The 18,145-nt window shown below is 38.3% G+C and overlaps 1 protein-coding gene and 1 long non-coding RNA gene across 9 annotated transcripts; one reads left to right on the top strand and one right to left on the bottom strand.

The window, feature by feature from the left end:
• Window positions 1-11,641: 11,641 nt before the first annotated feature.
• On the bottom strand, window positions 11,642-14,993 carry LOC130509045 (uncharacterized). 2 transcript variants are annotated; one of them, XR_008943188.1, is made up of 3 exons: window positions 14,796-14,993; window positions 12,371-14,557; window positions 11,642-11,900 (listed from the first exon to the last, which is right to left on the bottom strand). XR_008943188.1 is itself a non-coding variant. In XM_057004590.1 (2 exons), exons 1-2 carry the CDS (start codon window positions 14,800-14,802, stop codon window positions 12,468-12,470), a joined length of 2,097 nt encoding a protein of 698 aa, XP_056860570.1. In that variant the 5' UTR covers window positions 14,803-14,993; the 3' UTR covers window positions 11,642-12,467. The 2 variants fall into 2 exon arrangements, 1 of the variants encoding a protein (XP_056860570.1); XM_057004590.1 differs by having other exon boundaries at window positions 11,642-14,557.
• Window positions 14,994-15,036: 43 nt separating this feature from the next.
• Window positions 15,037-17,474, top strand: LOC130509046 (uncharacterized). 7 transcript variants are annotated; one of them, XR_008943195.1, is made up of 4 exons: window positions 15,037-16,143; window positions 16,284-16,527; window positions 16,640-16,730; window positions 16,882-17,474. It is a non-coding gene; the product is annotated as an uncharacterized LOC130509046 (long non-coding RNA). The 7 variants fall into 7 exon arrangements; XR_008943194.1 differs by having other exon boundaries at window positions 15,038-16,143; window positions 16,652-16,730; XR_008943190.1 differs by having other exon boundaries at window positions 16,284-16,730.
• The last annotated feature ends 671 nt before the right edge of the window (window positions 17,475-18,145 follow it).

Raw genomic sequence — 18,145 nt, forward strand, 5'->3', positions numbered from 1 at the left:
GATACCAAAATATTTGATTTAAGTTATTTTATTTTGGACTTTAACTGATATTCAAAGCTGACAACAACATGAATCAGAAGTACATACGCCATCGTAATAACCCTGATATTTACAAAAAATAATGCAGCCGGAATCTCCAGCACGACATATCTCTAACTTAGGGAAACATTGACGACCCATCTGCTTTACTCCATAACCTATTTTATTATATAAATATTACCAAACCAATCAGGGCCGGATCTGAAAATATGGGGGCGATAAACATTTTTTAAGGACATTTGTAAGAGTTTTTTTTCAAAAATTGAGGGCCTAAACCCATATAAAATATGTCAAAAATATTTGGAAGGCCAATACTAATGTTTCATTGGCTTTGCCCAAATCCGGCCTTGAATCCAGTATGTATATAATTTTCATTAAAAGGGACAAAATATATTTCGTAATTATAAAATGAAGAATAAACCATTACCTGGAATATTTGAAGTAGTTGGTTGACAATGAACGGAAGATACGATGAAGAGGACAGTGAAAACAAATGTGACTACAAATTTTATGGTGCTAGCCATTTCTATAGTAATCTCCTAACTCTTTTTGTTTTGTTTTTTTGTCTTATCTTCTGTGTTTGGATTGATATATTTATAGTGAGACAATTATATGCAAAGTTCTGGTCAGAATTTTAAAAGGAGCAAAATCTTTCATTGTAAAAGGAAGAATATCAATACTAGTAAGTAGTCTAGGTTTGACCATTCCATTTAATAATACAATTATTTTTTTTTCTTACAACTAAATTGTCTAATGTTAATTATACATCTTATATTTTTAATACTACATCATCGACTACAACAAACTTGACTATTGACTAATAATAAATATATCAATACTATTAAAACAGAAACAATAATTATCTACTTGCAAATAGTCTAGGTTGGACAATTTCATTTAATAATACAATTAAGTTTTTTTCTTACAACTAAATTGTCTAATATTAATTTATACATATTATATTTTTTATACTACATCATCGACTACAACAAACTTGACTATTGACTAATGTTAAATATTCATCTTATCTTTACAAATAGTTTAGACTATATAAAATCAATCATATAATTTTAGCGATTAATGGTGTATGTTCACTAGATTTATCACCTTTCTTTGTACACCATATGTTATTACATAAACTTCATGATATCTTTGTTTGTTTGTATATATTAGGCATTTATCAATCGAACTATGAACCTGCAAAATGTATAGCTAAATAAACAAGCAAATAACGAACATCAATATCATATAAACCACCCCATTTTCTAAGCACCTAAGCTTCATGTCCATACTTTGTGTACTATATATATTAGCCATTCATTTGAATCAAAGCTTGAAGCCTGCGCATTGAAAAATTTCCGTCCATAGAAGATTGTAATATTTCAAAGACATTCACACATGTTCCTTTCTATCTAACCATCATCAAATTATAAATATAAGAAAATTCAATTCCAAAGTTTATCTTTGATCACGTCTAAAAAGAAGCAAATTTAAGGTTAAAAATGAAAGTTAAAGCGCAATATTGAAAACATGAAATTAGTTATCGAGCAGTCAATTTAATTTTATGGATTATTATTGATGCATTCTAAGAATATATGTCAAAAGATATTGAAAATAGTTAATTGCTATAACTGATTTGAATAATCAATCTTGAATTGATTTTTTTCAATTCTAAAGCATTTTTAATTTTTGAAATTTTCCGAAAGATACTTGCAATATATGCCCAAAATATCTTTGTGTAACAATATATATATTACCAGTTATAACAGATTGAACAATATATATTTTACCAATTATAACAGATTGAGAAATTAAACTCTAGATTCATTTCTAAATCCATCAATAAAATATTTGTCAAACATAAATCTAGGATTTATGTAGCTTATAAAATCTATAATTTAATATATCCTCTCAAATTTTTCTAACCCTAAAATAGAAGCAATTTTAATCTAATTACAAATAGTCTCGTTTGACAATTACATCTAACTATATTTTCTGTTATTTTTACTTATACTTAATTTAATTATTATTACCCTAACCTAAAATAAATGAATCAAACAACTAATCTACTGTTTTTTTAAAAAAAATATTGATTTCAGTTTATATTAACACTAAAATTAAGTAACAAATGAATTATATTTTATTTATTAATATAAAAGTTATATATGCTTACTAATTCGTATAATAAAAGTGGAAGCCTCTTGGTCTATTGGTTTGACTAAGGGTTCAATTGCTTTTACACTCGGAGATTTGGGGTTCAAACTCTAGAAATACCAAATTATGCAGATTATGGAGAGACATGTTACATGAGATCTTTAGCTTGGTGCAGGGCGTACCATCGAACATGGATCTCATAGGACGGTTCAGAGTGGTGCAATCAGACGTGTTCTTACAAGGCGGTGGAATTGTCGGCTGTAAAATTGTCTTTATAATATTCTCATCGTTGTAATAGCATAATTACTCGATAATAATCGATTCAGGCAGTAAAAAAAATCTTATAATAAAATTGTTCTTTGATCTAAATGAAAAATCTTCAAAATCCTATATATATGTGATAAAATCAATATTAAAAGTTAGCTACTACTAATATGTAATAACCACTGTCAGATAATCTTCTTTATCAAGTGTAGAAAAATTCTTCAAAAATTCTTTTCCTTCGAAGCTGCCGATGCTGTTAGAGTAATTTAAGATTCGGAGAGCAGTGGTGATGGGCTCGCGGTAGCTGAACTGATAACAAGCCTTTGTCTGCCATTAGAAATCTATGTGATCCTTATCTCAATCTCTTCCGGAGCATTATCCCTTCCGTATTTGGTACGCTTGACGTTAGCACTTTACTTTTTTTTTTTGTTAAGCACTTTACTTGCTTTTGATGCTTTGGGAATTTTGGGTTCAGTTCTCAACAATAGAAGATGATTAATTATTTGACCCGTAAATCCACAATGAATCTAATTTTCTATAGCTTCCGCCATTACATCATGACAGCATGACGGTGGTCTACTTGTCTTTATGGGAGGATGATGCATCAATGTTTAGTGGTCTCCTAACCTCAGGTGAGAGAACCCAGTCTGTGATGGTGGACACAAGTACTGTTACCCAAAAATATGTGAAGGTAAGTTTATATTTAAACTTAAAAACCATGTTAACACACGTTTTAGTTAGAGAAATAAAGAAAGAGAAAGAACGACAAGTCCGGTGACCGTTAAATCCGGCCGACAGTGTGGGCTTTCTCAGCCACCGTCGGTCCGGTCTTGGTTTTTAAAAAATAATCTAGTCTTCCGCAAGCTGTTTTACCGTCTGATTCCAGCGTCGCACCTTCCTCGCGGTGGGCGCTCGGCTTTTGCTCCCGGCGTCGCATCCTCCTCGCGGTGGGCGTTCGATTCGTGTCATCGGCGTGTGATAGAACCAAAATCGGGATCACTCTTTCGGTACGGTTGATATGGACTCAGATCCGAAAGGATTGAGAACTGGTGGGATGAACGGTGACACAACAGGTTATGGAAGGCCCGATGATACTACCAGACTTCAATTGTTGCCGGATGTGACGCACCGGTCCAACAAAAGAATGATCGAAACTTGGAGATAACCTCACCAAGAAACTAGAAATGTTCTAAGCAAAGAACAGAGAGTAAAACTCATAAAAAGAAAGGAAATTCGTTGATGTATTGCAATGACAAAGGGGGTACATTTTATAGTGTTTCTAGTCAAAGAGAATAAAAGAAAAGTGCAGAAAACAATGCATAGAAAATATAAAATTGACCAAGACTAGTCAAAGTTCGGAAATTGAGGGAGACTTGGCGAGATTCATTGACTGTCCAGGTTCATGGAGTGTCCAGGTTCTTGCAGTGATGATCAGGTCGTGCACACCATGCTGGGAAGGATATGGACACACGCGGAACGATCCACACATGTCTGAATTCGCGAGAACTGAACATCACCTGATTTGTACATGGCATAACTCTCTCATCTGAACTCCGTTTGATCTGATTCTTCTTCGAGGAGTTCCATAATTGAATTGAGCACATTCTCCAAGTGGTTTCACGCCAAGAAACATCATGGTTTAGAAGATATGCTTCGAACAATGAACGTATGTCTGTGTTGCTTCTCGGGTGGTTTGATGGTCGAACCAGCTCGGAAGATCGAACCAACTTGCTCAGCTCGTCCGGGTGAGTGTTAGTCCAGCTCAGCTCGTCTATGATAGTGTCAGTCCAGCTCGCTTGAGTATTCAGCTCATCCAAGATTGCATAATCTGATGAGAAAACCTCGGCTAGGTCTAGCTGGTCGACAAGGTCACCATCTTGGGCCGTGTCCATGAACCAAGCAGGAAATTGTTGGATTTTGGGTGCATCATACTCTCCCTCTTCAAAAGGATTTGTCCTCAAATCCATTTTACATGTATCAAAAGGAAATAAATCAGATTCAAAGGAATTAAAATTCAAGGAAAATTCAGTGAATGAAAAGTTTGGACAGAAACTTCCTTGGTGGTCTGAACCCATTTCCATCAAGTATGTATGGTTCCATGTTCCATGAACACAAGTCCTTAGGCGTTCAACATTGCTTGCTCTCTTTGGAAGCTGATCATGCTTATCCTGTTTATCCAAAACAACTAGAGAAACCACATCAAATCTGCGAAAGAAATCTTTCCTTAAGACATCAAAAACAGGATCCAAGCTCTTAGGATAATCATCAAGCATGTGGACAAGCATCAAGCAAGTAAACTGAGTGCCAAAAATCGGTTTATCAAATTCAAAATCAGGCCAAGGTGTGAAACTGCTAGGAAAAGAATGAGATAATGCCAAATTTGTAAAATTCTCATCATGAACGAAATCAAAAGAATTATTTGGCCTAAGAAAATTCGGTTCATGATTGTTCCTACACCAGATCTCTTTCAAAGCACAGCTCAATGAAAACAATTCATGAAAAGGTTTAAGCAAAACGTTTTTCAACCAAGTAAAGACTTGTTTTTGCTTAGAAATTCTCGGTTTCAAAACATTTTCATGAAGAGCAGAGACAATCAAAATCCTTACAGTGCTTTTGGTTTGGACAGGAGGTGGACTGAGGAGACACCTTTGGCTCAGTTCTGGCAGATTGTTCCAACAGTTTCAGTTCCTATGACAAAGAAACAAGACTACTCGGCTGTACCGGTTCAAGATGGTTAACTTCATCACAAAACTGTTTATTTTCAAGCACTATATCAGAATAAGAAGAAGAAAGTAAACACTTAGCTTCCAAGAAGTTTCTGAAAAAGGTTTGGGTCAGACCTGACTGTGTAGATTGATCTCCTGGTCGCCAAGGTCTGGTTTGAAGCTGATTGGATCGGCTAGCTTCCCATTGAAGCAAGTGTAGAACAGGTTTGGCCGGTTTTATAGAATGTATCATAACTTCATGATTCCGTGGCCATTTTTCCTGATATTGAGCTTTCTGGAAAGAGGAGAGACTCATTTTGAATCCTATGATTGGCTTTGGCTCAGGCTGCTTCTTCACAAAGCTTGAATCTGCTTCAAATGATGGGTGCTCGCAGATAGATGGACTGGGAAACCGCCTGTTTGAAAAATTCATAACTCCTTCCTTCGTCAAGTTTTTCAAGTGCTTCCAAGCCTCAGGGAAACCTTGGGGAGTTGGCTTTCCAGGAAAGTTGAAGTCAAGACGAAACACCTTCTGGACGCCGAGATATTCGCTTTGGACTGAACCTATATCGCTGGTATCTCCAAGGTGGCCAGTTTGAGTGGATGTATCAATGCATCTCCAAATTTCAGGCTGACGAGCATGGTCAATGATTTCTCTTCTCTTAGGCTGAACCTGTTTATCCTGAACACTCAAAACAAACACTAAAATACCAGGATCATATGTGCAAGACATGTACTTGTGCAAATCAGAAATCAAGCTTTTTCCCAGAACAAGTAGCACACATTTCAGCCTGTCAAGATGCACATCAAAGTAAACATTACAGACCAGAATGGTCTCAAGGCTCGTGATTTCATAGTTCCTAAAGAACAATTTCACAACATGCATAAGTTTCTCAGATTTAGAACAAAAAAGATCAAGCTCAAACTGAGAATTACTTTTCCAAGGCTCAATATGTTTTTCAGAGAAGGTGTTGCAAATCAGAATGCTTTCAAGGCATGAAACACCATAGAACATATTCAAGACGAGCCTAGGTTGATCATATTTAGAACACAAAAGCTTTAGATTAAGATCAGATCCAAAATAAGAAGGGGCAGGTTTCAAATCAGAATCACAACAAAAATCGGTTTCATTTCTAAGTGATTTCTGTTCTAACAAAGTCTTAACCATAAATTCGTCCAAGGCATAAGGTAATGCAAACAAATCACCAGTGATCAGTCCATGACTAGAGAAACTTAGATAAAAACCATTATCCTTGAAACAAACAAAGGAATCACAAGGTTTTCGGAAACTAAAATCTGGTTGTGTCAAAACAAGCTCAAATGATTTTTCAAGATGATCAAAACCTTTGTGATGTTTCAGAAACTGATCAAAACTCAAAACAAGATCAAGAGAGATGTCATTGTCATTTAGAAAACGTTTTTGATCAAAGAGTTTATAATGTTCAAGTTTCTCAAAAGAATGAATCAAGTTATCAAAAATGGAATTTGAAACACAAAATTCTTTCACATTGTCTAGACCAAAACTTTTGACATTATGAGAACTGATTCCAACAAACAATTCAGGCAGAGAATAAATCAAATCAAGTTTCTCACAGTGCTCTTGAATGTCAGTGGATAAAAGGGGACGAGTTGTGCCAGGATCAAGCAAAGATGACTGTCCATGTTGATGCTTGGTGCTTCCTCATCAAAGACTGGACCAGATTCGTCCTCCTCATCAAAGATAGGACCTAGATCAACATCCAAAGGTATCCTAGTGCCAGAAAGTCGTCCATGATGTGGATGGTTGAATGGCTCTTCCTCAAAATTCTGTGAACTAAGAACAAGACTGCTCGGAAGTTCCGGCTCAAAACAGGTTAGTCTATCATCAATCACAAAATCAGATTTTGGAGAAGGAAGATCACATTCATCCTCACAGGTGATCAAACTTCCAATTAGCTCTTCATCAGATTCATCATAAATGGGTAAAGAATCTAAAAAACTTTAAGCTTTTCAAAATGGTTTTCAAATTCACCTTGAGTTTTCACACTGATGAACAAGGATGGCTCAGCTACAGGTTTACGTGTGGATGTGCTCTTCTTGTGGCTCTTGCTGACGTCCTTGAGAGCTTTCATCATTCCCTTCTCAAAGTTATCACAAAACTCTTGGACATCAAACTGGAGCAATCGCCTCTTTGGATCAGCCACATCTCTAGATGGTCTAGAATGCTCTTTACAGCTTTGGTTTGGCTTTTCCTGCACACTAACAAACTCATCAAAATTATTCAAAGGATATTTAAATGGAGTTTGAGAGGCAGAATGTCGTGGGGATTTCTCCTTGCTACTTTGCCTTAGAAGACCAAACATCTTAACCTGAAAATCTCAACACAAAAGTTAGATAAAAAATCTCACACCCTCAAGTGTTTGATCCTCACCCACACAAGTGTTTCTCTCAGATTTTATGGTGATCACACAAGTTTCTTCTCAATGTTCTAAGAGAACAGATCAAGAATCCAAATGGGCAAATCCAAGCAAGATCAAAGTGTTTAAGATAGAAAGATAAGAGATTTAGAGGGAACCCGCCTTAACCACCTCAAAGGCCGGATTTCTCTTCGGCCAGCAGGCTTTCTCTTCCACCACCACACCACAAACAAATCAAACTTTGAAATTTTTTTTTTTCTTATAACTTTTTCTCTTTTTTTTTTTACAGCACAAACTTAGATCTTTTTTTTTAACTATGGTGGGTAATGAGGGACCCGGGTTCAAGAAAGGTAGAAGAAGAAGTGTTTAGAAGAATATGGAGAGATGAGAAGATGGAATGATAAAGAGTTACCGGAAGAGTGGCTCTGATACCACTTGATAGAACCAAAATCGGGATCACTCTTTCGGTACGGTTGATATGGACTCAGATCCGAAATGATTGAGAACTGGTGGGATGAACGGTGACACAACGGGTTGCGGAAGGCCTAAAGATACTACCAGACTTCAGTTGTTGCCGGATGTGACGCACCGGTCCAACAAAGGAAGGATCGAAACTTAGAGATAACCTCACCAAGAAACTAGAAATGTTCTAAGCAAAGAACAGAGAGTAAAACTCATAAAAAGAAAGGAAATTCGTTGATGTATTGCAATGACAAAGGGGGTACATTTTATAGTGTTTCTAGTCAAAGAGAATAAAAGAAAAATGCAGAAAACAATGCATAGAAAATATAAAATTGACCAAGACTAGTCAAAGTTGGGAAATTGAGGGAGACTTGGCGAGATTCATTGACTGTCCAGGTTCATGGAGTGTCCAGGTTCTTGCAGTGATGATCAGGTCGTGCACACCATGCTGGGAAGGATATGGACACACGCGGGACGATCCACACATGTCTGAATTCGCGAGAACTGAACATCACCTGATTTGTACATGGCATAACTCTTTCATCTGAACTCCGTTTGATCTGATTCTTCTTCGAGGAGTTCCATAATTGAGTTGAGCACATTCTCCAAGTGGTTTCACGCCAAGAAACATCATGGTTTAGAAGATATGCTTCAAACAATGAACGTATGTCTGTGTTGCTTCTCGGGTGGTTTGATGGTCGAACCAGCTCGGAAGATCGAACCAACTTTCTCAGCTCGTCCGGGTGAGTGTTAGTCCAGCTCAGCTCGTCCATGATAGTGTCAGTCCAGCTCGCTTGAGTATTCAGCTCATCCAAGATTGCATAATCTGATGAGAAAACCTCGGCTAGGTCTAGCTGGTCGACAAGGTCACCATCTTCGGCCGTGTCCATGAACCAAGCAGGAAGGTGCTGATTTGGGTGCATCAGCGTGGCTCCTTTCAGTTAAAGGAGAACGGCCGGCTCTAACTTCCGCGTCGTCTAGTCTTGTTGAAGGCGGCGGCGTTATTAGGGTTTCTTTACCTCTTTTCCTTTTCTTTTCTTTTTGGTTTGATGGATCTATGTGTGGGGGAGAATTGCTTCCTCTCAAGATGAACTCCCGGGATCTGATGGAGGCTCCTTGAGGAAGGAAGGGGAGTTGGGTCACCGCGGTGGAAGAAGTAGATCTACGGCGTGGTGACGACTTTCGAGGAAAGTGAGCTAGGGTTCTTGAGTTGCGTGTCAATGGGTTTGATGTGGTGCAAAACCGGAGGAGATCTCGAAGTGCGAGTGAACTCCCCGGCGTGAAGACACGGCAGTGAAGAACGATGATGGGTTCGCTGGAGGCTTGTCGGTTTCATAGCTCCGGCGAACGAGGAGGATGTCGTTGGTATTGCTCCGGCGACGGTGCGATGGAAGCGGTCAACTCGAAGCGTTCTGACGCGTGCCATGGAATCGGTGAAGTTCTCTCCACGTGTCGGGTCAGCATCCTTGATCCGCGATCCGGCTGGGTCGTCCGGTTTCGGGTTGTGGGGCTTGGGTCTATGTTGTTTGTTTTTGTTTTTTAGCTCGTAGTCGTTTGGGCTTTTTTAAACCTTTTGTTGTAATCGGGCTTCAGCCGTTTACTGGCTTGGCCCTTTATAATATTAATCCAATTTGTGAAAAAAAGAAAAAAAAACAAACGTTTTAGTTAATGCCCTCTTACAGAGACAATCTAATCAAAGATAGGAAGTCTCTTAACATTTATTATCAGCACACATATGTAGAGTCATATATATCTAAGCTGTGATATTCAGGCCACAGTTGGATTTTTGAGAAATTTAAATCGGAATAGGTTGTGAATAGGTTTATTTTGGTTGAGTGATCGATAAGTATATTTCAAAAACTTAGTACAATTGAGATCATCTGCAATGTTTTATCATCAGTGTTGATCTGTCTCAGAGTGGGTGGTAGTAGAAGCATGGCTAAAGACGTACAATTTTTCTTTATATTTTTCCTTCCAGTTGTTCAACATAGTACATGAATCAAGTGATATGTATTGGATTTGCAGACCAGTTTTTTTTGTTCAGGACTACATATCTGCTAACAATTCACGTCTTCCAGATCTAGGTTCCGAGGATAGTGCCATTTTTGTAGTCTTCGACAGAGAGACGATAAAAGAGGCTGAAAGTCTGGGTCTTGAGGAGGTACACTTTCCTTGCATAATTCAGATCATTGTATATAATTGTTTCTCTTATTCTAAAGTCCCAAACCCCCCCCCCCCAACCTAATTCAGATGAGTAGCGGTGAGGAAATGGAGTTGCCAAAATGTCTTGAGGACCTAGCTGGCAATGAATATGTTTTTCATCAACGTGTGACTCTCTATAATTTCACTCCAGATCACCATACGTTCGCCATCTCAGCAATCAATGAAGACCTCTTATTTGGCACTCAAGCAGAGGTAGGATAATCTATGCATTAACAGTTTTTCAAATTGCTGATATAAATTAAAACGCATGTCCTATTGTTTCTTAGAGTGACAACAGCAACCCACCTCCAGTCGTGGATATGGAATCTGGACAAGCAGCAGAATCTGCCAGCAACCATGGGTGATGCGCCAAGATTTCACTGGGAGTTGTTGAAGCAAGTCTGACAGGTTATGTAGCCAACGAGAACAAACGCAAACGTCCCCGTGAGTGATTCTCGCAAGGCAATCTAACCGTCAATCCCACTTAGCAGTCGTTTCATTTCAATTGTCTATTTCCACATGTTTTCTATATTTCAAACTTTTGTTGTCTCTATGATTTGCTGTAAACTATTTATTACTGGTGTAAGAATTACTATGAAATTAAATAATAATGGAAGCTTTGACGTGTCTTTACTTATTTACCAATGTCTTCAACTTTATAAGTCAGTAAACAAGATTTTTTTACTCTCTCTGACTTAAGAAATGAAGATTACAGCCTGAAATTAAAAAAATTCACTTACAAACTCTGCAATATTTAAAATAACATTTCCTCACACCCAAAAAAACACCCAAAACAGTAAACTAACTGTAACACATAACACCACAAACATTTTTCTCAAACAAATTCATAGAAACAGCAAACATATCGAGATAAGTCATTTGAACACCAAAAATAAAAATAAATAAACTCTCCAACAACGTAATCAGTTCTAGCCACACAAAGCAACCAAAGGTTTACCAGAAAACCTCACGAAACACATAATATACAATTCTACTCACACCTATTATACAGTTTCAGTAACTTCACAAACTACAACAACTCTTTGGCAACTTACGGTAAAAAAAAAAAAAACAAAGTCAATATCCCCGCGCTTGCGCGGGGGGTTGGCCCCTAGTACCAAATATGGGGCTGTTGGATTTGTTGTGTTTACGTATGTGTTGTTATTTAAGGTTAACGTTATTGTTCGTAATCATTTAGAAGCGATGATAAAGAATACTGACTTTAAAAAACTGGTTTCAAAGTGTTAAAGGAAATACATCAGAATGTGCGAGTCATACTCAGTCTTCCATCTTCATCCATCTTATCTTGTTTTCCAGATTTTATGTTTTACTCATTCGTTGACAAAAAAAATGTTTTACTCATTCTCAGTCTCATAAACCTCTTTCTAATCTTTTTTTCCTCTGTTAACAACCATGGTATCATCACTTTTAATTTCATTTATTTCATCTTTACCAAACAAAATAAATTCAAACTCAAATCCAGACATAATCAAATAAGAATTTGAGTTAAACAAGCTTAAAAATTATACTGTCGAACATCTCTACCATGCTTGTCGGTGTCTCTTTGCGTCTTGTTTCCTCCATGGTACCATTTGTTGCTGCTTCTCTCTGTCTCTTCTGCACTCTCTACTCTCGTTCATGGTTCTTCTTCTCTCTCTCTCATCTTCATTTTAGTGTCCTGAAAAAGAAAAACGAACCCTAATTTTAGTTTTCCCCAAATCAATTTTCTTTTTTAGTTAACTCGGATCGATTTGTAAAGTCGGATGGGTCATGTTCAATGGGCAATCCGTAATTTACAAAACGCGATTTGTTAATTCTTAATTTTGATTTGCTTTCTGATTAGAGAAAGGGATCTGGGTAGAGTTAAAAATAATGGAGAGCAATATGCAGAGAATTTATAACAATAGGTGGTTTTTTCAAGAGTTAGATAGTGTAGGGAGGAATAGATAGGGTTATTGTGTTTGAAGGGGGTTTTAGGCAGTGAGCCCTAATAATAGAGAACCACTCTTGGAGATAATAATGATAATGACGAAAAGGAACAAAAGATTGACAGAGAAGATAAACACAGAATCTAATCCATTTAGGAGATCATGTACAAGAAGAACAGAACAAGGTCCAAACTACTCAAACTTGGCAAAACGCGCATACGTGTCTCATCGTGAAGCTTTCCAGTCTCGGACAGGTTAAAGCAGAGAGCACCTGAAAGAATGTTCAAAAGGAATCGAATGTTTTTTATACATCCCCATTAGCCTGAAGTTTCGATTTCTTTTCCGTGATCTTCTGAAAGATTCCTCTTCAATCTTCTCAACCATATCCCATAATCCAGAGGATACGGTGTCCCACATAAACTGTCAACGTAGTCAGAAAACGCTTTCAAAATGGTTGAGACATCACCTAGCTTCTGCTGAATCAACCTTTTCGACCAAGAGGTCTCTCTCCATTGAAGAGCTCCTTCAACTGAATCCAATTCAGGCAAGTCTCCAAAACAGAAATAAAGCATGTATATCAAGCTCTCCGCATCCGAGGCAGCACAAAGTTTCCCTTCCTGGAGTGCGTAAGTAGAGGAGAAGTGAAGATTCATTGCAGGTCTATCTCTATCCTCAAGCACCGCGTGACCCCAACCTATTAGTACAAAGTATGGTTGTCTCACACCTGAAGTGACATAAACTACGTTCTCTGGACGGATGTCACCATGGCGTATTCCAGCTGAAGAGGAGGTTGAGAGTGCAGATAAGCAATCATGGCAACATCTAATAGCTTCTTCTGGACCAAACCGGCCCTCGTTCACCATATCAGATACTGTCTCGCCAACGGGAGTGGTGACAAGAATGGGAGTTCCGCACCAAGGATGATCACACCGTCCACCTGAGCTTGGTTTTTGACACTGGCCTGGGTGAATGATCCGACCAGACCCGTGGAGCTGCGGCAAGTATTTGCTAGAAAGTCCTCTCTGTTTCATTATACTTAGTATTTTAGTTTGTCTCTGCACCTGATACCACAAGCTCATGTCTTCCAAAGCTGGCTCTAGCTGTGAAGGAGGAGAACCAACGTAGAGAAACACAGACTTTCCTGCTTCATCCACTGGTGATGCGATATGATAAGGAAGTGTACCGTTAGTCAACACTTGGTCAATCTGATACCCTTTTTGATAGTTTGAATCCTCCAGCCACAGAACCGATCCCACTTCCAGTTTCATCAACGCTTCAGATTCAATTTTAGTTGACTCTTCTTGAACTTCCACAATTTCAGGAGACATTATTCTTTGCTGGAGCCTAAACACACCATTCTCATTAAGACCAGTATCCCCCAACTGCCTCTCCTGTCTTCTCGAGTGAACACGGGAACTATGGTCAGCAGCTAAGTCTTCAATAGAATGCCTGGGCGGTCCAAAGTACTGCATTATACAATGGTAAGTCGCGAAAACTACTTGCAAAGCACCAATGTCTCTCCAGTTAGCATTCCCCAGCTTGTTCCATATCCTATCAACCGGCGACACAGAGATCTTGCAATGGTTCTTCACCCAATCCGCAGCGCACTCATAAACATTATTCACATCGAAATACATCTTATTCACATCCCCTTCCACTTTCACAACTCCCCCGTACTGCAAATCAACCAAAAGAACAAACACACAGTTGGAGCTTTGAGAAAAATCCAACCGGCTCACACTTCTCGAGATAAGCACACGGAGAGCGTAGAAAAGAGCTTCTCCCAACACAGGCAACGAACTCTCAACCGTAAAGCTTCCAACTTGAGGCCTAAGAAGAGCAAGTTCAAGAACATGATCCCACTTCCCGTGAGGATGCCGCGGGTTCTTCAGCAACACACCAGCCGCGGAAAGCCCGTCAAGCTTCCCAAGAGGTAAAGCCTTCTCAGCCTGATAAAACTTCATACTCTCACCAAACAAACACCCAACAGAGAAAGGAACCTCCTCCTCCTCCTCATGACGGCTCCAAAACGCCTCCCAGAGGCTCTTAACCGCGGCGTGGAGGAAATCCTCCACCGCTAGATACGCATTGGCTTCCACCGAGGTGGAAGTCGATGCGTAGACGGCGTTCGAAGGCATTCGAGTAAGCTGCTGGAAGGAGACGCCTTCCAAGGCGTAGTCGAACTTCTGCAGCTCGACGAGCTCGAAAGGCGGTTCAAATACCGGTTTGTTATTATCATGGTTATTTAATACTGAACCGAACCAGTCTTGGAGATTCTCAGTGAAACGTTCAGTGTTGGTGAACCTGGTGAGGAAGTCTCTCCTCCGTGTACGAGATCTGCTCCCGCTTGATCGCTTTGTGGTTGTTGTGCCAGACCCGATTGATTCGAGGTCTGGAGATGATTTGCCTGTAAGTTAAATTTGAAATAAAAAAAAAGGTTACCAAAATTGAAGTGAATTCGATTCGAAGTTCTATTTACTAAGCTATCAATTCAATCGAGAGAGAAAAAAATCAGGGTTTTGAGATGAGGGAAGGATACGAAGGCACGAGTGAGGTTTTTGATCGAATCGTGTGGAATTGGGAGAATCTAGGGTTTTGGAAACGCAAATCTGAGAAGAGGTAATGAAGGAGAGAAAGCAACGAACCTTGCATTGAAGAAGAAATGAGAATCTTGATCTTCTTCTTCTTCTTCTAGACTCTGGTCTCTTCCTCTCTCTCTGGGTAGCTTTCTTCGCGTTTTCTTTGGAGATTCTCTCTGTCTCTAAGACCTGAGTTCGAATCCTCGCTGACATGTGTTCTCTTTGGGTTTAACTGGTGACCATCTTGGGAATAGTAGGAACAAAAAAGAAAAGAATTGATGGGAATAAAATTATAGGAATGATGAGGAACGGTTATTTCATATCAAATTTAGTGAAGAATAAATTTGTTCTTTAATTCTCTACAATAAAAGGAGTGAAAAGGAATGAAAAAGAATAACTATTCCTAATCTAACTATATTAAAAGGGGAATAAGATCAAAGGGGAAGCTGTCCACGTCGACAAAAAAAATCGTCTAATAGGAAATCAGAGTTTTGCCACGTCAGATGCGACGCCATCGTCATTTGGGCTTCAAAGCCTACGTTTTTTTTGTGTTTCGTCATCGTCCATATTCGATAAGCCCCTGAAGCCCAGACTTTTTTCTCTCCTAATTTCTTTCTTTCTATTTGGGTGTTTGTTGGGCTATTCCGGAAAATATACTTTGGCCCATCTTCTATTAGAGGTTTCTCTAAACGACCACAAAATCTCTGTCACTCTTCGCCTCCTTCACACTCCGGCCATCTCCCCTGTAACGTCATCCATTTTTGTGTAACATCCCTTTAATCTCAGCATTTACTTTGAACCCACTACCTATCCCACTCTCTATCAATTAAACATCGTTATTATCATCAAAGGTAACGGCTTGAAGCTCTAGAGTATAAATATGTTTCTTCTCCACGATGTAGACCTACACTGCTACAAAATCTCAAAGTCCAGATGTTGTAAAGCTTCAATTCCAACTATGTCGTCTCAATAGCTTCAATTTAAGTTGAAGGCTGGTTGGTGTAAGGCGACTGTTGTCACCCGGCTCCTCGGTTTCAGGCGAGAAAGGGAAACACTTTGAGAAGCAGGTTGGTTTCTAATAAGGGAACGTAGCGGAACATTGAAACAAAGGAAGGTTAAAGGAGAGATAAGAGAGGGCAAGCGAGAGTAAACCAGTTGTGGATCCAGTTCAGTAAGTAACATTATCCTTCTCTAAGATCCAATTATTTATTCCTCTGATCTTGAATTGACGAATTGATCCAGTTGTCTATTTCAACTGAGTTCATTCACGTCTTTGTATTCTTAGAAATGATATGATTTTTGAACGATTGCTGGACTTTCAAAATTGTTAAGTGATCATTCATAGGCATATTGAAGAAAAGGGATTCAACTTCTGCTCGCTCCTCTACTTTCCCGACACGCTTACCACAATTGGGTCAGTAAATGTTTTTTTCATTTCTCCAATGAGAGGTTAGATATGATGTTTAAGGATTTTTGAGGGATGTGGTCTTTTGTTCTTTAGTGTCGCTGGACCACAAATTGTTATGAGAACTTTCTAGCTTACTGCTGTTTCAGGGCAGTCTCTCTATGTCGGAGTCACATGTCATCTTATTGATTAACGTTCGGGTCAAACTTTCGACATGATGGTTGCTTGGGAATCCTTCTGATGCAAGCCGCTCATTGCTCAATGTAAGCCTCTTTGGATTTCTGCGTTTGCAATCTGGTGAGTAAATATCAGATATGATCGTGTTGACTTCTTCATCAGCTGGTGCTCCGCCTCATTTCTTTGTTAGTGACAAGTTTCGAATGGACTAGAAAGGTAAGTAAACACTTTCATTTCTTCAGGTAAAATTTAACTGAAATATGAATCTTCGAAAATCCTTGAATACTTTCTAGAACAAAAAAAAAAACTAAACACATTGTGCTGACAGTTTCTGGTTCAGGAACTCAAAAGAGGTGAAAACATTACAAAAAACTTCCTGGGTATTTCGACCACTGGCATCATGCCTCTTCACATCAGAGGTGCGTCGAGGGAAACCATTTGTTGAAATAGTTTATACCCGTAAAACAAGAAGGTTATGATTTCTATCTATTAAAAAGTAGTAACACCACGTTGATCCACTAATGATATACTGTTCATACACTTTCTTACTAGCAATGCTCTTATCTTAAGGTGAGGTCGAGGCTATCCGCATCCTTTATGTCCCACCAGTCATACCAATGCGGAAGGATGACATGGTTAATCAGAATACAAAGAACATAAGGCTCTATGTACGAGTTTTCATTCGATGATTGTGATGGGGAGTTGGTGAGAGAAGCGTTTCTTGGTGTGGCCTTTCAAGAAATCTATATTTCTATTTTGTCTTCTATCTGCTTTTGTGGTGTTTTGGTGCTTCGGAAACTGTTTCCTTGCACACGATCTTTCACTGAGCTGTGTCATGAGATTTTCAAGAAAGATGTATCCCATACATCAGAATGAGGCTTTGTTCACAAAACCCCAAGTCAAGTTGAAGAGTCAAGACAAACTAAGTGTTCTGTCCTCTTTCTCTGCTCAGCTCAACGGTAAGAATAGAGGAGGTGACAGTCAGTCAAGGTACGGCAAAGCTGAAGAATCAAATCGAGCTGCATAATAGATTTGGGGCTCTTGGATCTCGAACTGTGACGTGTCGTTAGTACACGAGCTATGTGCTTTAGGGTTTCTGTAATCTTCTATATTGGCAACTCTCTGTAAATGCTAAGCTAAAAGATACTCAAAGTTTTTACAAATTTGATCAAAAAAAAAAAAACTCAAAGTTTCTTCTTCACACAGCTTTTATCAAAGTATTACAAGGCGTCGTGTAAATTCTAAAACTTTAATTGCAAAGCCTTCAATATTTATATTCTGTTATTTTTTTCCTACAAGTTTTGTATTTTTAAGCTTACGTTTTGGTATCATGTCTCAAATCTGCAGATCATGATGAACCGTATGGTGAACAAATCATTTGATATGATTTTGAGAATTTCCTTCACTGAAAATAGAGAACTAAGAACTTTTGACCCCTTCCTCTTGCACATATGAGAGATCAGTAATTCACTGGTTTTTAAATAGTGAAACGTATGTTAGATGAAAATTTAAATTAATTTAATCATCTTTGAAAAAATTATCCGCTTCGACATTTATATTAATGTTAAATATATTGATTGAAACCGAAAGTTATATTTAATACTAATTAAAAATGTTAAATAGAATTATTAACATAACAAAGATGAATAAATTATGTGCTTAAATTTCTCTTCTAATTAAAAATTTTCCTCTTATTTTATGTATAGATTAACAATATTTTATAATTTTAATAAAACACTCTACATAATATTCAAGATAAAATGGATAGCCGATAAAAAAAATTCTAAGAAAATTTGTGTATGACTGACACATGTGGTGGAAGATATTTGAGACA

Source organism: Raphanus sativus, chromosome 3 (genome assembly GCF_000801105.2).
Source record: "Raphanus sativus cultivar WK10039 chromosome 3, ASM80110v3, whole genome shotgun sequence".
Lineage (NCBI taxonomy): Eukaryota > Viridiplantae > Streptophyta > Magnoliopsida > Brassicales > Brassicaceae > Raphanus > Raphanus sativus.